We start from the raw sequence: 22,628 nt of genomic DNA, 5'->3' as shown, positions 1-22,628 counted from the left end.
AATAAGGTTATATTTCTGGGTGACAAAAGATGAGATGACAGCAGAAACTACAGAATTCCTATAGAGGAAAATAGTGTTAATGGAACACCAATCCAGTGTATAAGAACTGGAGTATAAAGGTTGTGTTTATAAAACATCAGAATGACTGGAGTGAAGGAAGAAACTGAAAAGCTTGTTTAGAAGGTGGTTTGGCAATAATTACAGAGCCACCCTCCTATGCCATGCTTCTACGAATGACTCTTGAAGGCAGTCGTAGGCAAGCAGAGCGCGAAGTTGTCTTCGTCCAGTAATGCACTTTCAAAGTGAAGCATAGCTGGGCTTACCCATTCATCCCTTCATTTTATTATGTAGGTTCCTTTTAATAGTTCCAGGGGTGACAGCAATGATCCTTAACATGGGCATTTCTGTTGAAGGCCAAGATACAACCAACTAGCCATCATCAGTGGTGGGAGCACGCTCTAAAGACCAGAAAACCTGAACTAAGAAGTTTCTTGGCAGTAAACCAAAACCCTAAAAAGTTGTAAATCTGATGCAAAGGTTATGCAGAAATGTTTGACTGTGAGAAAAAATGAATTGTTAGCTGGGATGGATAATTGTCCACCACAAATAATACAATCACTAACCTGTTATGTCGAGGCAAAGGTCTCAGTAATTGAAACTTGAGCTCAACTCTGGTAGCACTGGCCCAGAGCAGACAGGATTAACTTAAAAAATGTGTTATTGAGTAATTACCAAAACAATATAAAAGTCCCAAACACAACACAGTAAAAATCACACTCCAAGTTAGAAAACTAGAGTACAATGTATGAAACAAGACAACACTAAAACAACAAAAATCCAGTAAGGGGAACTGGAGGTATGTTTTTTAAAATATTTAAGGCACAAAGTGCCAAGGAAAAGGAAAGCGCCAATCAGTAAACATTGTTCGCGTTTGACTGGAACCTAGGCATGATTTCAGGCCAATCCTTCTGGAGGGCAGGTCAGATACACCAAACAGGTTTGTCCTGGTCAAAATTTTACCTTCTGGCTTATCTAGTCTATGAAATGGAAGTTAAAAGCCTCCAGCGGGACAAGGTTATAGACTAGTATACAAGGAAGTCCTCTTGAAGGTGGGTAGCCACTGAACGGGGTCCCGCTAAATGAGTTGGTTTTGGTGGGAAAAGCTCTGAATGGGAAAAGTTCAAGTTTTACTCCCAGGGAGGACCTCAGGGGTCAGAACTCACTTAAGCAGAGGCCACCAGCAAGATGTAGTTTCTGACCTTTGGAGTTGACTTCTTTGTCCTGGGGACAAGTGGAAGCAGGTCCAGCCCTTCACGTCTCCTCACAGATCTCAAGCAGCAGGTGCAGTCCTCCTTCTGTTCTTCCGCAGGTCCAGAAAGTGTTCTGAGGAGGGTTTCTTGGAGTACTACATTTACGGTTGATACTCAATAGTGGGTGGGGGTGAATCCTTGCTCCTCCTTAAGTTCTCAGGGACAGCTGTACCCACTCTTAAGTATATAAAAAAAGTGATGGATGGAATGCTTGAATTAGGCTCAGCCACAGGTATTTACTTGGGGCCGGAAGCAGTCGATCTTAATTTTGCACACATTGCCACCTCAGTTTGGACCCAACCACATGCAAATCAATCATGACCTTGCTCCAGTGACAAGCAACCCAGGACCGGGTTGGCCCCGTCAGACTCATTGGCCAGATATAGCTTGGTTCCATTGACCCAAGTCTGGGCATATCTGTTCGAGTTAGTACAGCACACTAAAGTATACAAAAAAGTGATGGATGGAATGTTTAAATTAATCTCAGCTACTGGTAATTATTAGGAGCTGCATTCCAATCAATTGTTATTTTGCACACCATACCACCTGAGTTTGGAGTCAGCCATATGGAAACTTAACCGATGAGCCGTAACTAGGGCAAAAATGGTCCTGTTTTGCTTGTGTTTTGTTCAAGGGAGGACCTGGCCTGGCAGTTAGGGCTGGACTATTTCCTTTGGAGCAGATTCAAGTCTAAGTTGCCATTGGCTGGGTCCAAATTGAGGTGGCATGGTGTTCAAAATAACAATGGACTAGGATATGGCCCTGAATAAGTACCAGTGGCTGTGATTAATGTAAGCTTTCCAGCCATCACCTTCTCTATACTTTAGTGTATTGCCCAGATGTGGGTCCAGTGCACACTATGGGCCTGATTACAAGTTCGGTGGACGGTTTTACCCGTCCGCCGAACAGCCGATGCGGAGGTTGCTGCCACTGTGGCTACCACTCTGCCGGGCTCATTACGAGTTTCCCGCTAGGTTGTGGGCGGAAACCTGAGTTTCACCCACCGGCCTAGCAGGGAACACCCTACAGCATTGTCTCCGGCTTGTAATCGATCGGTTTAGCAGACAGTGACATTGGAATGGTGCTGGGCAGGGGGCCCCTGCACTTCCCATGCCAAATGCATGGACATTGCAGGGGTACCCTGGCTCCCCCTGTTCCTGTTCTCCACCAGCCTTTTCATGGTGGTGTTACCGCCGTGAAATTTCTGGCAGAGAACAAAGTCATAATCCCTGGCGGATTAGGACTGCCACGACCGCTGGGATGAATAATCTTGGTGGTGCAGTCGGTCCAACCGCGGCACAACCACTGTGGTTGTAATATGCCGCTCAGACCACCGCGTTGGCGGTGGTCCGACCGCCATCCGTGAACCTGGCGGTCATGAGACAGCCTAGTTTGTAATAAAGCACTATGTCACTGGTACCAAGCTACACCTGACTGATGAGCCCTAACTAGGGCAAAACCGGTCATGGGTTGCTTGTGTTCCGGTTCTGGGAGGAACTTGCCTGTCAGTTTGTGAGGAACTTGCCTGTCAGTTTGCGCTGGACTGTTTCCATTTGAGCAGGGACCAGACTAATTTGCATGTGGCTGAGTACAAACTAAGGTGGCAGTTGTGCAAAACAATATTAAACTGGGATGCGGCCAAAGTAAGTACCAGTGGCTGGGATGAATTCAATTATCACTTTTTTGTGTACTGTTCCCACTCTTTCAGCCTTTCTTCTTTGCCCTACTGCAAACAATCCCATAGTGCACTTTACTTCTAAAATCCAAGAATTAGATTCCCCTTCTCCATTTTGCAAAGGCCCCGTCACCTTATACCTACCTGTAACAGGGCAGCTCCTTTACATGTTAATAACGTTCTTGGGTGCACCCTAACTGATCATTGTGCAGAGGTAGAAAACACTTTGCTACATCCATGCCCTTGTTTCTGCTCTATGAGTAGTTTTCACACCTCATTAAGGTCAAGTGCTGGCTGGTTAACCGCTGTCAGGCTAATGCAAATTAGCCTCCATGAGTTTAAGGCAAGAAAAAAGGTAACTTGGTCAGTGTTACTTTTCCTATATATTTATTACAAATAAGACTTCACCATTAAACTGAGTTTATAATGAATATTAGAAATAGTGGTTGAATCATTTTTCTAGCTGATCCCAAACCTGAGGAAGCAGAATTAATGTTTTAATCTGTACTCTTATTTTTCAAAACAATGGCCATAGCCTTCAAAAGTGGAAATAGCTTTTAGGCTTGTCGCTGCAAGTACATGATAACATTACGTTTTTACATGGCTCACTTTTAAAAGCCATGTGGGCCAACATGGGTTGACTAATTAATATTCAAAAAATAAGGTTTTCGTCTGTCAAAAAGGTCATTTTGACAGGTTGGGCTGCAGGATTAAACTGCAGTAGTCAGGTTAAAGTGGTAGGCCTGAAGCTATGTTTTCATGTGTTATACTAATTGGAGCCACAATATGTGCTGCAGTGCACAAGTGGCATTTCACTTTCTATGTAAGCAGTGTATTTTCTACACACTATATGTAGGAAAAATGCATGGTTACCCCCTAACTTTTTGCCTTTTGTTGATGCCAGCTTTGATTGGAAGTGTGCTGGAACCCTGATAACCAAGCCCTAGCACCAGTGTTCTTTCCCTAAAACTGTACCTTTGTCTCCACAATTGGCACAGCCCTGGCACATACTTAAGTCCCTTGTAAAAGGTACCCCTGGCCAGGGAAGGTCTCTAAGGGATGCAGCATGTATTATGCCACCCTGGCGACCCCTCACTCAGCACATGCACACTGCCTCACAGCTTGTGTGTGCTGGTGGGGAGAAAAAGGCAAAGTCGACATGGCGCTCCCCTCAGAGTGCCATGGCCAGAACCCACTGCCTGTGGCATAGGTAAGTCACCCCTCTAGCAGGCCTTACAGCCCTAAGGCAGGTGAGGGCATAGCTGCATGAGCACTATGCCCCCATGGTGTCTAAGTCAATTCTTAGACATTGTAAGTGCAGGGTAGCCACACTGAGTATATGGTCTGGGAGTTTGTCTAAAACGAACTCCACGGTTCCATAACTGCTACACTGAATACTGGGATGTTTGGTATCAAACTTCTCAGCACAATAAACCCACACTGATGCCAGTGTGGGATTTATTGTAAAATGCACAAAGAGGGCATCTTAGAGATTCCCCCTGCATGCCAGCCCAACTGCTAGTGCTAGGCTGACCGGTCTCTGCCAACGTGCCACTCCCAGACAGGTTTCTGGACACATGGGATGAGTAACTTTGTGCACTCTGTGACCAGAAACAAAGCCTGTCCTGGGTGGAGGTGCTTCACACCTCCCCCTGCAGGAACTCTAACACCTGGCGGTGAGCCTCAAAGGCTCAAGCCTGGTGTTACAGTGCCCCAGGGCACTCCAGCTAGTGGAAATGCCAGCCCGCCGGTCACAGCCCCCACTTTTGGAGGCAAGTCAGGGGAAATAATGAGGAAAACAAGGAGGAGTCACCCCCTCAGCCAAGTCCACCCCTAAGGTGACCAGAGCTGAAGTGACCCCTTCCTTGAAAAATCCTTCATCTTCTTTTGAAGGATTTAGCCCAGTAGGAACAGGGATGTGCCCCCCTCCCCAAAGGGAGGAGGCACAAGGAGGGTGTAGCCACCCTCTGGGACAGTAGCCAGTGGCTATTGCCCTCCAGCCCTAACACACCCCTACATTTAGTATTTAGGGGCGACCCTGAACCCAGGAAACCAGATTCCTGATGACCTACAAAGAAGAAGGACTGCCTAGCTGAAAAACCCCGCAGAGAAGAAGGAAGACGACAACTGCTTTGGCCCCAGCCCTACCGGCCTGTCTCCAACTTCAGTGAACCTGCACCAGTGACTCATCCTGCGGGCCCAGCGACCTCTGCCAACTCAGAGGACTGCCCTGCAACTACAAGGGATCAAGAACTCCCACGGACAGCGGACCTGTCTAACCAAAGAAAGAAGAAACCATCTTTAAAGGGACTCTCACCTCACTCCAGAAGCGTGAGTCCCCACCCTCTGCACCCGACGCTCCTGGCCCGTGTCCAAAGAAACCAATGACTCAGGGAGGACCACCAGGTGACTACGAAGACGTGCCCACCCTGGGCTGACCTCTCTGCACCCCCAGACGACGCCTGCAGTGGGATGAAGATATCTGACGCCTGGAGAAGCACTATACCCACAGCCCCCAGGCCCGTGAGAAACTGACCACCAGTGCAGCAGTGACCAGCAGGCAGCCCTCACCTTTGCCCAGTTGGTGGCTGATCCGAGAAGCCCCCCTGTGCTCTGCCTGCAACGTCGAAGTGACCCCCAGGTTCCTCCATTGAATCCTGTTGCAAACCTGATGCCCTGTTTGCCCACTGCACCTGGCTGCCCCTGTGCTCTACTAAACTTCCCTGGTCTGCCCCCTGAGGACGCAGGTACTTATCCGCCAGCAGACCGGAACCGGAGCACCCCCTGTCTCCATAGGCACCCATGTTATTTTGCCTCCTCTTTGACCTCTGCACCTGACCGGCCCTGTGTTGCTGGTGCTGGGTGTTTGGGATTGACTTGAACCCCCAACGGTGGGCTACCTATGCCCCGGAGACTGAACTTGTAAGTGGTTTACTTACCATATTAACCAAACTGTGCTTACCTCCCCCAGGAACTGTTGAAATTTGCATTTTGTCCACTTTTTAAAAAGCTTATTGGCATTTTATGAAAAACTCTGTACATTTCTGTTCTGGTTCAAAGTTCTAACTATACCTGTGCAAAGTACCTTACATTTAATCTACTTACTTGCAATTTGACTCTTGTGGTTCTAAAAGAAATTAAGAAAATAATATTTTTCTATATAAAAACCTATTGGTCTGGAGTTAAGTCATTGAGTGTGTGTTCTCATTTATTGCTTGTTTGTGTACGACAAATGCTTAGCACTACCCTCTGATAAGCCTAAACTGATCGACCACACTACCACATATAGAGCATTAGTATTATCTATTATTGCCTCTGTCAAGCCTCTTGGGGAACCCCTGGACTCTGTGCACACTATGGGGGTCATTACGACCTCGGCGGGCTTGGAAAAAGACCGCGAGGCCGCGGGAGACCGAATACCGCCATTTCCGGCGGTATTCCTGTCTCCCTATTATGACATTTCCGCTGGCCCAGCGGAAATGTCACATCAACATTGCAGCCGGCTCGTAATAGAGCCGGCGGCAATGCTGATGTGCAGCGGGTGCAGTAGCACCCGTCGCGCATTTCACTGCCCGAAATTCGGGCAGTGAAATGCGCGACGGGGCTATGCCTGGGGGCCCCTGCACTGCCCATGCCAAGTGCATGGGCAGTGCAGGGGCCCTCAGGGGCACCCCATGTCCCCTTACCGCCAGCCTTTCAATGGCAGTGTTTACTGCCACGGACAGGCTGGCGGTCGGGGACTCATAATCCCCAGGGCAGCGGTGCTTGCACCGCTGCCCTGGGGATTATGACCGCCAGGCGGAAACCTGGCGGGAAAGTGGAGGGGCCGGCAGTATGGCCTTGGCTTTTCTGCCACGGTCATAATTGCTGGCGGAACACCGCCAGCCCAACTTACCGCTGGCCGCCAGGGTCGTAATGACCCCCTATATCTCATTTCGATATAATATATACAGAGCCAGCTTCCTACAGTGGTGGATCTGCGGTGGGGTCTAAGACTTTGCATTTGCTGGACTACTCAGCCAATACCTGATCACACAACTAAATTCCAAAATTGTCATTAGAAAATGGATTTTTGAATTTTGACTATTTATTTACTTTTAGAGACATAGGCCCCCATTATGACAATGGCGGTAAAAACCACCTACCACCGCGGATGCGGCCGCCAAAAGACTGTTGCTGCGTCTACCATCTGTTCACCGAATTATGACCACAGCCGGATTTCCTCCACAAGAAGGGTGGAAATCCGGCTGTGGCTATACTGGCGGATGGTGGTAAGGTGGCGCTGCTGACCACCAGCAGCACCACGCCAGTAGACCGCCACAAGCCGTATTCTGACAAATAATACGGCCTGGCGGTGTTCTGCTGGTGGGCGCTGCTGGAGGTAGCAGCCCCCCCTGGCCTGTCCCCTGCCGGAAGACTCACTGGATCCAGGTAAGTCGGGTTTCCGACAGCGGAGGTGGATGGGGGATGTTGTGTGTGTGTGTGAGGGTGTGTGCATGGATGTGTGAGTGTGTGCGTAAATGCGAGTGTGTGTTTAGTTTTGTGTGCGTGTATGAATGTGTGTGAGTGCGTGTATGAATGGTGATGTGAATGCATGTCTGCGTGTATGTATGGATGTGTGTGTGGATGTGTGCGTGAATGAATGAATGCATGAGTGTATCCATGCGTGTATGTATGTGTGGATGAGTGTGTGTCTGTGTGTGTGTATGGGGGAGGAGTGTGGATGTGGGGGGGTGTCTGGGGAGGTTTTGGGGGGAGGGGCGGCCTCCTATCAGTGATAGGGAAGGAATTCCCTGTCACTGATAGGGCCTGTTACCATGGTTTTTGTGGCGTTACGAATGCCACGGAAACCATGGTGGTAGGCAGGTCATGATACCACTGGTGGCATAATGGCGGTCACCAGGCTGGAGATTGTTATCTTCAGCCTGGCAGCTGCTACCGCCATGGTGGCCGGAGTGGTACATTGGCAGATTGGCTTCAGCCAACCTGCCAATGTCATAATGTGCCGGTAAGTACAGCCAGCCTGTTGGCGGTACTACTGCCACATTAGCTCAGACTGCCGTGGTCATAATGAGCTCCACAATGAGTAACTCAGAGGAGATGGTGATGGAACTCATCCTCACCTCTTACCTGCATCTAGGGATGACAGAGCTAAGATCCCTCTGTAAGTTAAGAAAAATCAAAACTGGGTCCAACCCTACCAAGGTCAAGCTCCAGGAGCTCTTGGCTGAGTACACAGGGGACCACCCCACTAAAGGGAAGACCTCCCCTCAGATGGGGAAGAAGTTGGGAATCTGGAGGAAGAACTGCCCCCTCCTACCCTAACTAGGGAGACCAGGGTTCCAAACCCCCTTCCTCCACAAATCAGAGTCAGAGATTCTGGTTCTTCCACAGGGGAGTCCAGTTCCTCTGTGAACATTGAGGGCAGCCTCAATGAAGAGGACATCCTTTTAGCATGCATGGCCAAGCTTTGGAGAAACAGCTCCTAGCTATAGAAAGGGAGAGATAAGAAATGGGTTTAGCACCCATACATGGTGTCGGCAACATAAATAGGGTCAGAGATAATACTGACATCCTAAAAATCTCCAAAGGGATTGTTTCTAAATATGAAGAAGGTGATATAACCAAATGGTTCACAGCCTTTGAGGGGGCTTGTGCAACCAGAAAAGTAAGCAGATCTCACTTGGGAGCTCTCCTCTGGGAAATGTTCACTGGTAAGTGTAGGGATAGACTCCTCAGACTCTGGTAAGGATGCAGAATCCTGTGACCTCATGAAGGCTACCCTGATTGAGGGCTTTGGATTCTTAACTAAGGAGTATAGAATTAGGTTCAGAGGGGCTCACAAAACCTCAAGCCAGTGCTGGGTTGATTTTGTTGACATCTCAGTCAAAACACTAGATAGTTGGATAACTGGCAGTGGAGTGCATGACTATGATGGGCTGTATAATTTATTTATGAAAGAACATCTGTTATGTAACTGCTTCAATGACAAGTTGCATCAACATCTGGTAGACCTAGGTCCAATTTCTCCCCTAGAAATGGGAAAGAAGGCAGACCACTGGGTCAAGACAAGGGTGACCAAGACTTCCACAGGGGGTGACCAAAAGAAAGGGGTCACAAAGCCTCCCCACGGGAAGGGTGGTGAGACATCCAAGGACAAAACTAAAGGGTCTTCACAAGGGCCCCAAAAACCTGCTCAGGAGGGTGGACCCCAAGCCCCTTCACAGTCCACAAATGGGTACAAGGGTAAAAACTTTGATCCCAAGAAGGGCTGGTGTCACAACTATAGACAGCATGGACACCAAACTGGAGACAACGCCTGTCCCAAGAAAAGTCCCACAACTTCTACTCCAGTTAGCACTGGAATAGCCAGTCTCCAGGTGGGATTAACAGTGTGCCCAGAGCAAATCAGGGTTCACAATGAGGCTACTTTAGTCTCTGAGAGTCGGGTGAATATAGCCACACTAGCTGCCTGGCAGCCTAACATGCAAAAATACAGGCAGCAGCTCTTGATAAATGGGACAAAGGTAGAAGCCCTGAGGCATACAGGTGCCAGTGTCACCATGGTGACAGACAAAGTGGTTTCCCCAGGACAGTATCTGGCTGGACAGACATATCTAGTCACCAATGCTGATAATGAAACTAAAGTCCATCCCATGGCAAGGGTGACATTAGAATGGGGAGGGGTTACTGGCCTGAAACAGGTAGTGGTCTCTTCTGCAATCCCAGTCCTCAGCATGGGCTGAGATAGGGCTCAACACCCATGCAGCCGTGCTGGGTATCCCTGAACTGGTGTGTGTTAAGACAAGAGCACAGAGCAGAGCACAGGGTAAAAAATAAGTGTTGGGGCCTGAAATAATGGCCCAACCTTCCAAGAGTAAAGGTAAGAGGACTGGGGGACCAGCTTCTGAACAGCAAAAGAAACAGGACCTCTCTTCCCAGGAAGATGTCCTATCCCCTGAGGGAACTGGATCCATGAAGCTGGAGCCTTACCCGGTAGTGCTCTTGGGCACAGGGGGACCCTCAAAGGAACAGCTGTGCTAGGGACAAAAGAACTTGTCCCACTCTTGAAGACCTGAGACAGCAAGCTGCTGTGCGGGGAAAAAGGAAGTGTCAGTGGATCCCCAGGGTCTATTCGGAGGATGGACTCCTTTACACTGAGGCAAGAGATCCCACACCTGGTGCCACTAGGAGAGTGGTAGTGCCTCAGGAGTTTAGGGAGTTCATCCTGACCTTAGCCCATGACATTCTCCTTGCTGGGCATTTGGGACAAACCAAGACATGGGACAGATTAGTGAACCATTTCTACTGGCCCAATATGTCCCAGAAGGTAAGGGAGTTTTGCAGGTCCTGTGTCACCTGTCAAGCAAGTGGCAGGACAGGCGGCCATCCAAAGGCCCCCCTCATTCCAGTTCCAGTGGTGGGGTCCCCTTTGAAAGGGTTGATGTGGACATTGTGGGTCCACTTGAATCTCTCACAGCCTCAGGGAAGCAATACATACTGGTAGTAGTGGATCATGCTATCATGTACCCTGAAGCAATTCCTGTTAGGTCAGCTATTGCCCCTGCAGTAGCCAAGGCCCTAATTGGTATCTTTACCAGAGTGGATTTCCCTAAGGCGGTGGTTTCTGATAGAGCTACCAACTTCATGTCAGCTTACCTCAAAGACATGTGGAATGAGTGTGGGGTGACTTATAAGTTCACCACACCTTATCATCCACAAACCAATGGTCTTGTAGAAAGGTTTAACAAGACATTGAAGGGCATGATCATGGGGCTTCCTGAAAAACTCAAAAGGAGATGGAATGTCCTCCTGCCATGCCTGGTTTTCGCCTACAGAGAGGTGCCACAGAAGGGAGTAGGGGTTTCCCCCTTCGAGCTTTTGTTTGGCCATCCTGTAAGGGGACCACTAGCACTTGTAAAAGAAGGCTGGGAGAAACCTCTCCAAGGGCCTAAACAAGATGTGGTGGACTATGTTCAAGGCCTCCACTCAAGGATGGCTGAGTACATGGAAAAGGTATCCAAAAACCTTGAGGCCAGCCAACAACTCCAGAAGTTGTGGTATGACCAAAAGGATGCAATGGTTGAATTCCAACCAGGGCAGAAAGTCTGGGTTTTGGAACCTGTGGCTCCCAGGGCACTCCAAGACGGATGGAGTGGCCCTTACCCAGTGCTTGAGCAGAAGAACCTGGTCACTTACCTAGTGGACCTGGGCACTAGCAGGACACCCAAAAGGGTGATCCATGTTAACCGCCTTAAGTTCTACAATGACAGGGCAGACATAATCATGTTGATGGTTACTGTTGAGGATCAGGAAGCAGAGTGAACCTCTCCCTGACCTCCTCTTAACTGATCCTAAGGATGGATCAGTAGATGGAGTTATCTGTTCAGAGACCCTCTCTGCCCAATAGCAGGCAGACTGCAGGCAAGTCCTACAGCAGTATGCTGAGCTCTTTTGTTCGACCCCTGGACAGACACATCTGTGTACCCATGATGTGGACACAGGAGACAGTTTACCTGTCAAGAACAGGAGTTCAGACAGTGCTATTTTATTTTGTTTATTTTGGCTCCTCTTTGACCTCTGCACCTGACCGGCCCTGTGTTGCTGGTGCTGGGTGTTTGGGGTTGACTGGAAACCCCAACGGTGGGCTACCTATGCCCCAGAGACTGAACTTGTAAGTGCTTTACTTACCATATTAACCAAACTGTACTTACCTCCCCCAGGAACTGTTAAAATTTGCACTGTGTCCACTTTTAAAATAACTTATTACAATTTTATGAAAAACTGTGTACATTACTGTTTTGGTTCAAAGATCTAACTATACCTATGCAAAGTACCTTACATTTAATGTACTTACCTTCAATTTGACTCTTGTGATTCTAAAATAAATTAAGAAAATAATATTTCTCTATATAAAAACATGTTGGCCTGGAGTTAAGTCATTGACTTTGTGTTCTCATTTATTGCTTGTGTGTGTACAACCAATGCTTAACACTACCCTCTGATAAGCCTAACTACTCGACCACACTACACAAATAGAGCATTAGTATTATCTATTATTGCCTCTCTCAAGCCTCTTGGGGATCCCCTGGACTCTGTGCACACTATATCTCATTTTTATATAGTACATACAGTCAGCTTCCTACACTATACTGTAGCTTTACAGAAGAGTTAAATATGCCAATACGGTATTAGCCAATTTCCATCTATTTTAGGGATCAGAGCACATGCACTGGGCACTTGACAGCAGTGGCCCTCGGTGCAGAGTCTAAAAACTAGCATAACATTCAGCAAAAAAGGGGTAGTCAGCAAGGAAAAAGGGGACTTTTCACTGATTAAAAAAATGTGACTGTTATACCATAGAAGTTATGTCATTTAAACATTTCCTTTGTTTTGTTCACTAACCTTAGTCTGTGGCTCTCAATATCGAGTAACCTCTGCTGTCATAAGGATACAATAAATGAAAAGATTCACATTTATAACTTTTTTCAGTCAAAATAATTCTGTCGAAAAACTTGTCTTAACGCAAATACTTTTTCACAAGCTGGTGTTTTCCAAGCACATTTCACAAGTTTATACAAGTCTTTTGCCTGGTTTGGCCAGATCACTCTTCTTGAGTTCATAAGTGCCTGAAAATTTTGGGGAAGGTTTTACATGTGGGTAAACACGCACAAAAGCGCCACTATCTAGTTGTATATGAAAGACGGCTTTTCTGAGAACCCCGACTAGGCTTTTCCTCACTGACAGTTATGATTTTGAAAATATAGTCCTTGGCGGACCTTTCACATAAAAATATGCAAATCCTGCCTTTGGAAATAAGTATATAGATTATTTGTGTCCATTTGCCATTTTTTCTTCAGGTTAGTTAAAACGTGTCTGGAAACACCTTCGTCAATCATTGAAATTTAAACCCATTGCCTTTGTAATTGTTTTCTTATGAAATCTTTGCATGTAGTACAGTTGTAAAAAAGAATTTTTTTGTATTTTAGGAGAGGTTCCAGGATTGTATACATTAGAAGAGTTAGAACCTCTTCTGTCTCCATTGAAGGACCAGGCTTCAGAAGATGGATTTACAGGACCGGTTTTCAACTATTTTACTTATAGTAAGTGGACATGATCTCTCTAATGTATCTTATTTTTAAATTGGACTCAACATGATAAGGAGGGTTAGAACTTATAAGGTTTGAAGCAGAATTAACTCAAATTAGAGATTATTCAGTTGGTTGCTATTCTGAGATGCAGTACAATAGATGATGGTTATGAAGATCTCATATCATTTGATGATTGTGGTTCATGGTGAACACAAATGATGGGCTGCAACACCATGCACATTCCTTTTGTTTTCTTTTCAAAAGTTATTTTCACAGAACAGTCAGTTCTTTTCTTTCCGCGCCAGCCTACGTGCAGATCCGGAGAAGAGCTACCCCAGTCATTTTCTGACTAACTGCAACATTTTGTCAAATTCGTTTTTGACGAGTTTTGATGCATCGAGGGATGTCCCGTAAGACCGGATTTAAGCCCTGCGACTCCTGTCACCGCATGATGTTGGTCCCTTAGCCTCGCAGCTGCTTCTCGCCTCCCTCAGTCCGCCTCTCACTCCTTTCGTAGCTACGAAAGTGGCACCCAACCATATCCCTTTACACAGGGCCACTGACCTGCGCATGCTGTACAGCTTGTGCGCGGACGAGGGATCCACCAAGCTCGTGGATCAGAGGGTCAGCAGGCCGCCCAGCCCCCCCATGTCAAAACCTTCTTAGTCCGTTGGGACATCCGGGACCAGTTGGCGGCAGAATTCGCCATCATCTGCCCCACTGGGAATCCATTACCACGTACAGGTGGGTTTTACAGATCGTCCGAAGGGGCTACTCCCTTCCCTTCAAGACTTCTCTTCCAGCCATGCCACCATCATTCGATCACCTGTCAGAGGATCATTTGCCACTTCTCTGCGAGGAAGCCAATGCTTTCTTGGCCAAGGAAGCCATAGAGAGGGTCCCTGTTCCAGAAGTAGGTCGTGGTTGCTATTCCCACTACTTTCTGGTGCCCAAAAAGGGCAAGGGTCTTCGTCCTATCCTAGACCTCCGGTCCCTCAATCTCTTCCTCAAGGAATAGAAGTTCAAGATGTTAACCCTGGCTCAGGTCCTTTCTGCCCTGGACCGTGAAGACTGGCGGGTTGCGTTGGACTTGCAGGACGGCTATTTCCATATTGCAGTCCTGCCGGCCCACACACGTTACCTGCGATTCGTGGTAGGTCACAAGCACTTTCAGTTTACCGTGCTCCCCTTTAGCCTTAACAATGCCCCTTGGGGTGTTCACGAAAGTGATGGTAGTGCTTGCAGCTCATCTGCGCAGGTTAGGGGTCCCAGTCTTTCCCTACCTCAACGACTGGCTTTGAAGGCAGACACATCCCAAAAAGTTGTCTCCCACCTCCAGAGTACGGCAAACCTCCTGCATTCGCTGGGGTCCACTATCAACATGACGGAGTCACACCTGACTCCCTTTCAGACGCTCCCTTTCATCTGAGCTGTTCTGGACACAGTGCAGTTTCGGGCTGATCCTCCCGAAAAGCGAGTCCAGGATATCCGGGCTATTGTACCGATGTTTCAGCCTCTATCCTGGATTCTGGTGAGAATGACTCTGAGGCTGCTGGGCCTCACGGCCTCCTGCATCCTGCTGGTCCAACATGCCAGATGGCATATGTGAGCTCTGCAGTGGGACCTGAAGTTCTAGTGGGAACAGCATCAGTGGCATCTCTCCAACATGGTGGTACAGTGGTGGTTGTTGTAGGAAGCTGGCTCTGTATATACTATATCAAAATTAGATCTAGTGTGCACAGATTGCAGGGGTTTCCCAAGAGGCTTGACAGAGGCAACAATAGATAATACTGATGCTCTATTTGTGGTAGTGTGGTTGAGCAGTTAGGCTTATCAGAGGGTAGTGTTAAGCATTTGTTCTACACACAAACAATCGGTGAAAACACACACGCAATGACTTAACTCCAGACCAATAGGTTTTTATATTGAAAAATATATTTTGCTAATTTATTTCTAGAACCAAAAGATTCAGTTTGCAGATAACTACATTAAAAGAAAGGTACTTTGCATAGGCAAGTTCAGTACTTTGAATCAAATCGACTATAAATACAGTTTTCTTTGAAATGGCAAAAAGCTATTTTAAAAGTGGACACTGCAATTTTCAACAGTTCCCGGGGGAGGAAAATACAGTACAGTTTTGGAGGTAAGTAAACGACTTACAGACTCAGTCTCCGGGGTATAGGTAGCCCACCGTTGGGGGTTCAAGATAACCCCAAACACCCAGCACCAGCAACACAGGGCCGGTTAGGTGCAGAGGTCAAACAGGAGCCAAAATAACATGGACGCCAATGGAGACGGGGTACTCTGGTCTGCTTGCAGGTAATTACCCGCGTTTTTGGAGGGCGACCAGGGGACTTTAGAGGAGCACTGGGTGGGGGGGCCCAAGGAGGCACCAAACACCCACCCTCAGCGGCACGCGGGCGGGTGCTGGGTGCAAACAGGGCATTGGGTTCCCAATAGAACTCAGTAGGCGGACCCGGGGGTCACTTAGGTGCTGCAGGCAAGGCACAGGGAGGGGGGGCTTCTCGGACAAGCCACCGACTGGACAGGAAGGAGGGCTGCCTGCTGGTCACTTCTGCACCAGTGGTCGGTTTCTCTCGAGTTTGGGGGCTGCTGTGCAGTGCTTCTCCAGGCATCGGATATCTTTGTCCTGGGCAGTCGCGGTCAGGGGGGTCCTCGGGATTCCCTCTGCAGGCGTTGCCGTGGAGGGTTGGAGAGGTCAGCCCAGGGTGGACACTCGGTTGGAATCATCTAGGGGTCCTCTCTGGCTGGTTGGTTCCTCTGGACACCGGCCGGGGGCGTCGGGTGCAGAATAGTTTTGAACTCACGCTACTCGAACGAGGTGGGAGTCCCTTTAAAGATGGTTTCTTTGTCTTCTTGTTGGACAGGTCCGCTGTCCACAGGAGTTTCTTGGTCCTTGGTGATGCAGGCAGCCCGCTGGTGGCTTTTCAGGGGTCGCTGGTCCTGTAGAACGCGTTGCTTCTTTTCTTGCAACTTTTTGAAACAGGAGACGGGCGGTAGGGCTGGGGGTGAGTCAGTTGTTGTCTCCTTCTCTTCTCTGCAGGGTTTTCAGCTCAGCAGCCCTTCTTCTTTTTTGAGGTCGTCAGGAATCTGAAGACCTGGTTTCAGGGTTGCCCCTAAATACTAAATTTAGGGGTGTGTTAGGGTCAGAGGGCAGTAGCCAATGGCTACTGTCCCTGAGGGTGGCTTCATCCTCCTTGTGCCCACTCCCTCTGGGGAGGGGGGCACATCCCTATCCCTACTGGTCCTAAACCTAATCCTCCAAAGCAAGATGGAGGATTTCTCAAGGAGGGGGTCACTTCAGCTCTGAGCAGTACTTAGAGACCTTCCCTGGCCACAGGACCCTTGGTACCAGAGGTACCTTTCACAAAGGACTTAACTGTGTGCCAGGGCTGTGCCAATTGTGGAAACAAAGGTACAGTTTTAGGGAAAGAACACTGGTTCTGGGGCCTGGTTAGCAGGGTCCCAGCACCCTTCCAATCAAAGCTGGCATCAACACAAGGCAAGAAGTGGGGGGTGACCATGCCAACAGTGGCATTTTCACACAGTTGTCGAATCCAAATTGGGTCAATGGCGGATCCCTCTCCCTTCCCCAGCCAGATCTCACAGTAGTGACAGATGCATCACACCTGGGATGGGGCGGCCACATGGGAGAGGCCTCTGGTCTCCGGCGGAGTCCGGACTCCACATCAACCTTTTGGAGCTCCGGGCGATCTGACCTTCATTGAAAGCATTTCTTCCCTCTATCACATGGAAAGTAGTGCAGGGGTTCACCGACAACACCTCCGCCCTGTGGTTTGGCAACAAGCAGGGCGGAGTGGGGTCGTGGACCCTTTGTCAAGAGGCTCTTCGCTTCTGGACATGGCTGGAATGCCTGGGCATTTCCCTGGTGGTTCAACATCTGGTGGTCTCCCTGAAAGCCAGAGCAGACAAACTCAGCCATCGATGCGTATTCGATCATGAATGGCATCTCCATCCTTTCTTAGACATTGTAAGTGCAGTGTAGCCATATTGAGTATGTGAGTTTGTCAATACGAACTCCACAGCACCATAATGGCCTCACTGAATAATGGGAAGTTTGGTATAAAACCTCTCAGCACAATAAACCCACACTGATGCCAGTGTGGAATTTATTGAAAAATGCACACAGAGGGCATCCTAGAGATGCCCCCTGTATGTTAGCCCAACTGCTAGTGTAGGACTGACTGGTCTGTGCCAGCCTGCCACTTTCAGACGAGTTTCTGACCACGTTTGGTGAGTGCCTTTGTGCACTCTGTGGCCAGAAACAAAGCCTGTCCTGGGTAAAAGTGCTTCACACCTCCTTGTAATGATATGTGAGTTTTGACCACTGACTCCATATTATACTTAGCCTAGCAGCACACCGTCACTTTAGTGACCACCAGCTTAATTTTACCTATTGACTTTATTATAGCATTAGCCACTGCCACGTTAAAAGCTGCAAGTAGTTTTCCACATTGTACAATGTGCACATGTTTTTACTTTTTGTGTTCTTTCCCACCCAGGGCTTAGGCTGATAAGAATGTACTCAGACGGCAGGGAATGGTCTTGTTTTGAATTGGCACCTTGGGATTGTGGCGAAGTCTGGACGTGTTATTTTCAAAGGTGGCCTAAAGCATTTAGCATTTTTTGAATAAATAGACTTCTGCTGGGAGAGGGAGATTCTAAAATTCTCCTCTCTTGTTTGTTCAAACTATAAGAGGCCGAGACCAGATGGACCAGGGACAGACAGTGTTTGCAGATCTCTGGCATATCCAGGACGCTGGAGTGTGTCATTCTTCCCATGAGGATAACTGATCTCTCTCTCCTCGATCGATTCTGGGATCTGGGGATCTGATGCTGAATAGGAGGGAGATAAGCACTTTTGCCCTTGCCTCATGGTGATGCATATTTTTTAATTCATTATTTGCTTTGCATTATAATATAGATACTTATATTTACTGTGTATACTACAGTGGAGAATCATTTGTACATGTTTTCATTTCATTGCTGTGACCATTTTTAAACGTGTACTTTCAGCATTTTAATCTCCTTTTGAGAACCTAGCGGAGTGAAATAATAAATGTCTTATTTGGACTAAGAAGCGCATTCCAGAGATTTCTGTCAGTGCATGAGTGTTTCAGCTCGGTCATTAGTGAAGCAAAACACTCCCCCTGCAGGAACTGTAACATCTGGCGGTGAGCCTCAAAGGCTCTAGCCTCGGGTTACAGTGCCCCAGGGAACTCCAGCAAGTGGAGATGCCCACCCCCTCGGACAATGCCCCACTTTTGGTGGTAAGTCTAGAGGGAAAAATAGGGAAAACAGGAAGGAGTGACCACCCCAGCCAGGACCACTCCTAAGGTGTCCAGTGCTGAGGTGAAAACCTCCCTGCAGAATCCTCCATTTTGGTTTGGAGGATAGGGACCAATAGGGATAGGAATGTGCCCCCCTCCCCAAAGGGGGCGGGCAGAAGGAGGGTGTAGCCACCCTCAAGGACAGTAGCCATTGGGTACTGCCCTCTGACCCCTAACACGCCCCTAAATCTAGGATTTAAGGGCCTCCCTGAACCCAGCTCACCAGATTCCTGGTGACCTACAAGAAGAAGAAGGACTGCTAAGCTGAAACCCCCAGCAGAGAAGAAGGAAGACGACAACTGCTTTGGCCCCAGACCTACCGGCCTGTCTCCTGCTTCAAAGAACCTGCAAAAAGACCAGCGACCCATCCAGTGGGCCCAGAGAAGTCTGCCAACTCCAGTGGACTGCACTGCACCCAAAAGGACCAAGAACTCCTGAGGACAGTGGCTCTGTCTAAAGAAAACCTACAACCAAGGACTCTTACCTCACTCCAGATGCGTGAGTCCTGACCCCTGTGCACATGACGCCCAGGGCCCATGTCCAGGTGGTCCATCCAGCAAGAGAGGGTCCCTAGGCGATTGCTAACAAGAGCCCTGCGTGGGTTGACCCCTCCAACCCCCCCACGACGATGCCAGCTGGGGGGAATCCCAAGATCCCTCCATTACCGTGAGCTCTGGACGAAGATATCAGACGCCTAAAGGGCCCACTGCCCCCGATCCCCCAGGCCTTGGAGAAACCGACCCCGGTGCCTCATCGTTCAGCAGGCGGCCCTCCTCCTTGTCCAACCAATGGTGTGCCCGAGACACTCCCCTTGACCCTGCCTGCAGCCTCTGAGTGACCCCCGGGGTCTTCCCATAGACCTGCTTTGGAAACCCAACGTCCTGTTTGCACCCTGCACTCAGTCACATCTGTGTCGCTGAGGGTGTGTGTGTTTGGTGCTTACTTGGGGCCCCTCCAGTGCTCTTCTAATCCCCCCCCGGTCTGCCCTCCGAGTCGCTGGTACTTACCTGCTGGCTGACCGGATTCAGAGTACCCCCTGTCTCCATGGGAGCCCTTGTTAATTTGGTTCCTCTTTGACCTCTGCACCCGACGGGCCCCGTGTTGGTGGTGGGTGTTTGGGGTTAACTTGAACCCCCAGCAACGGACTACCTACACCCTGGGGATAAGAAATGTAAGTTGTATACTTACCTGCAAAACTGCACTGTCTTTTCTTCCCCCAGGACCTGTTCAAAATTGCAGTGCCCACTTTTAAAATAGCTTTTTGCTCTTTTAAGAAAAACTGTATACATTGTTGATTCTATTCAAAGTCCCGATCATATGTATGCAGAGTGCCTTTTATTTTATGTACTTACCTGCAAATTGAATCTTGTGGTTTTAGAAATAAATTAACAAAACATATTTTTCTATATAAAATCCTATTGGTCTGGAGTTAAGTCATTGAGTGTGTGTTTCTCCTATTGCTTGTGTGTGTACACCAAATGCTTAACACTACCCTCTGATAAGCCTAACTGCTCGACCACACTACCACAGATAGAGCATTAGTATTATCTTTTTCAGCCTCTGTCAAGCCTCTGGGCAGCCCTGGACTCTGTGCACACTATTTAAGTTTGATATAGTTTGTAAAGAGCCAGCTTCCTACAACTAAACTTCCCCAAAGCCCCCCACTCCTATAAAAAAAAAAGAGCCCAACCCCCCCACCCACCCTAAGCCCTTAATCCACCCCCAGCCCTAAAAACTATCCCCCAACCCTGCCTCAGCCCCTCTTATCTCACTGCGTCCTCTCCCGAGCTGTCTGCCTTTTTCTGTGCCTTAACCAGGTGTATGCATAGTTTAGCACATGCGAGGTTAAGGCAGAGAAAAAGCCAGTTGTTGTTCCAGCAAGCGTGGTTACAATTGCATGCTAAACGTCCACGTTGTTTGCAGCGCATGGTTAAGGACGTTTCCCAAAATTATTGTGTTGATGTTAAGAACAACACTCAAGTACCTGACATTTTGGGAGTGTTGGTGGTGAACCGATGGACAGGACCAAGTCAAATAGGAACAAGTGTGTTAAGAAACGGTACCTCAGTTCACCCAGTTCAGGTTCATCCAATTTTGAATGCTCTAGATTGTTATATACAGCTAGTCAAATGACACTGTCTTTGAATGCTTTGATGTGAATTTGAGTGTCATTGGGATACATGTGGTAGCATGGGTTGTAGCACTTGAAATGTTTGCAGGAGGTAGCATGTACATGTTAAAGGGAGGGAAATAAAGCTAATGCTTGGGGACGTAATGATGATTTTAGTTGAGAAGGGAAGAAAATATGGCAGCTTTACCTGTGAAATCTTTTGGCTAGCAGTGGGCAAGTGGCGGATGAGGGCCATTCCTTGAACATCCTAGTTGGCTGCTAGCAAGTTGACAAGTATACTGTCAGACAGCACTGTGAGGGTGAGCAGGATCAGTTCACGCCTAGAGGTAAACCAGTGTATAACACTCAATGTAAGTGCCCTGCGACTCAAATCAATTCGTGTCCTTCTACAAAATCAGCTTATTTATGAAGAGGCAGGTTTACGCAATGATAAGTACAAAAAGAAAAACAGGTCATCTTTTAAAAGTGAATATGGAAAAAAAGTAATACACCAGTCTGTATTAGACTGTCCTCTTCTGTGGTTTCTATTACTGAATGTTTTCAAGATGAGGCATCTACAGGAGAAAAATGAACGTTATTCATTAGAAAAAATAATTATGTTGTTTTTCATACGTAATATATCCTCTGCAAATTTTGTGCTGTCCACACACCTCCTTTCATCAGAACCAACGTTTGTACTGGCATGCAACTTCTAATTACAGACAGGTTTAGTATATGGAGCAGCAAGGGAAGGCAGGGTCTATATCTGCCAACACTGAGCTGTGAAGGTATCTTCTATGGGCATCCATTAAGTTGGAATCAGAACTATTTCCAACTTCCTTATAGTAAGCATTTTACAACTGACATATATTCTCTCTTACTGTTCACAATGCAATGATATTTTACAGGAATTCAGCAGAATCTTCATGTTGTCTTGATTATGGATTGTACCAATCCAAATTTTACCATAAACTGTGAGAGTAACCCAGCCCTGTACAAGAAATGTTTGGTTCAGTGGATGGAAGGCTGGTCGGACAGAAGTATGAAAAAGGTATGTGATGATGTCTCCTTTTAAAGGTTGCATTTGCCTCTTTTCATTTGTGGTTGATATTATTATTAGCTAACGTGCCCCCACATTATAGGAACAGAGTTTTGCTATTCAGAATGATAGTGTACCTTTCAGTAGCAGACTCTAGTTAGATGGAGTTAAAGAATCAACAGTGTCTGTTAAAATCACTAGTATGTAATTTTGTTTACGTTATTTGCTATGACCTTAAGCAAATACATGGCATGGCTAAACCCTTTTGCAGCTTCCATTAACTGTATTATTGCACTTATTAATTGGATACGTATTTTGTAAAAAAAAAAAAACTTTTCTTAAAATAAGAACTAAATTATGAAAAAAAAAAAGGTGTATGAACATCATTGTTTAAAAAAAAATAGGTTCTGTAATGCAGGATCGTCATTGAGAGTCATATGTTTCAAGCCGTTGCTGTTTGAGTGTGGGAAAACATTTGTTTTTTTACAATTAAACGTCTAAGTCTACATCTGGAACTGTACAATGCAGACAACCACACCAAAACCGATCTATGGCTTTAAAAGACACAGTTAAGAGACAGCTTTACGCAAAGCAACACTGCAGCCTACACCTATTTCTGACGCCTAGTCATGTAACAGAGCTGCCTTTTGGCCGCCAGGAACCAGGGTCATAAAAACACAATAAGGAACAGCCTCTCTTGCATTAATATGTATCATAAAGATACAAGTTTTGGCCGTGGTGGTTTGTACGGCTTCTAACTGGCTTTTGCGGTGGTAACCTTCCCGACCTGAACGAATTCATTCAGTTAGGCACACTTGAAACTATCAGTTTCTTTAAGATATGGATGTTTTTGACTGATCTATATTGATTATACCTATGCTTTTAGCTGTCAGCCCTGATGATTCCCTTTGAAATCATCTTAGTTTGAAATGTTGATGATTCTGGCAAGTAGATTACTGAATGGAATTCCTGTTTTAATTTGGACTGTGTTTGGATATATTTGTACCCACATTGGCAATCCATTATAGCCT

The 22,628-nt window shown here is 47.4% G+C and overlaps 1 protein-coding gene across 2 annotated transcripts in view; it reads left to right on the top strand.

The window, feature by feature from the left end:
- DYNC2H1 (dynein cytoplasmic 2 heavy chain 1) overlaps window positions 1-22,628 on the top strand; it is a 1,541,159-nt gene that overhangs the window by 698,309 nt on the left and 820,222 nt on the right. For both annotated transcript variants that reach the window (XM_069202358.1, XM_069202357.1), the window contains exons 51-52: window positions 12,975-13,088; window positions 21,467-21,609. In XM_069202358.1, the coding sequence (XP_069058459.1) occupies window positions 12,975-13,088; window positions 21,467-21,609 (257 nt within the window). The remainder of the gene's footprint in view (window positions 1-12,974; window positions 13,089-21,466; window positions 21,610-22,628) is intronic.

The sequence above is a fragment of the Pleurodeles waltl genome, chromosome 8 (assembly GCF_031143425.1).
Source record: "Pleurodeles waltl isolate 20211129_DDA chromosome 8, aPleWal1.hap1.20221129, whole genome shotgun sequence".
Taxonomy (NCBI): Eukaryota; Metazoa; Chordata; class Amphibia; order Caudata; family Salamandridae; genus Pleurodeles; species Pleurodeles waltl.
Note: the sequence above shows the minus strand (reverse complement) of the source record. Positions and strands in the feature narration are given on the sequence as shown.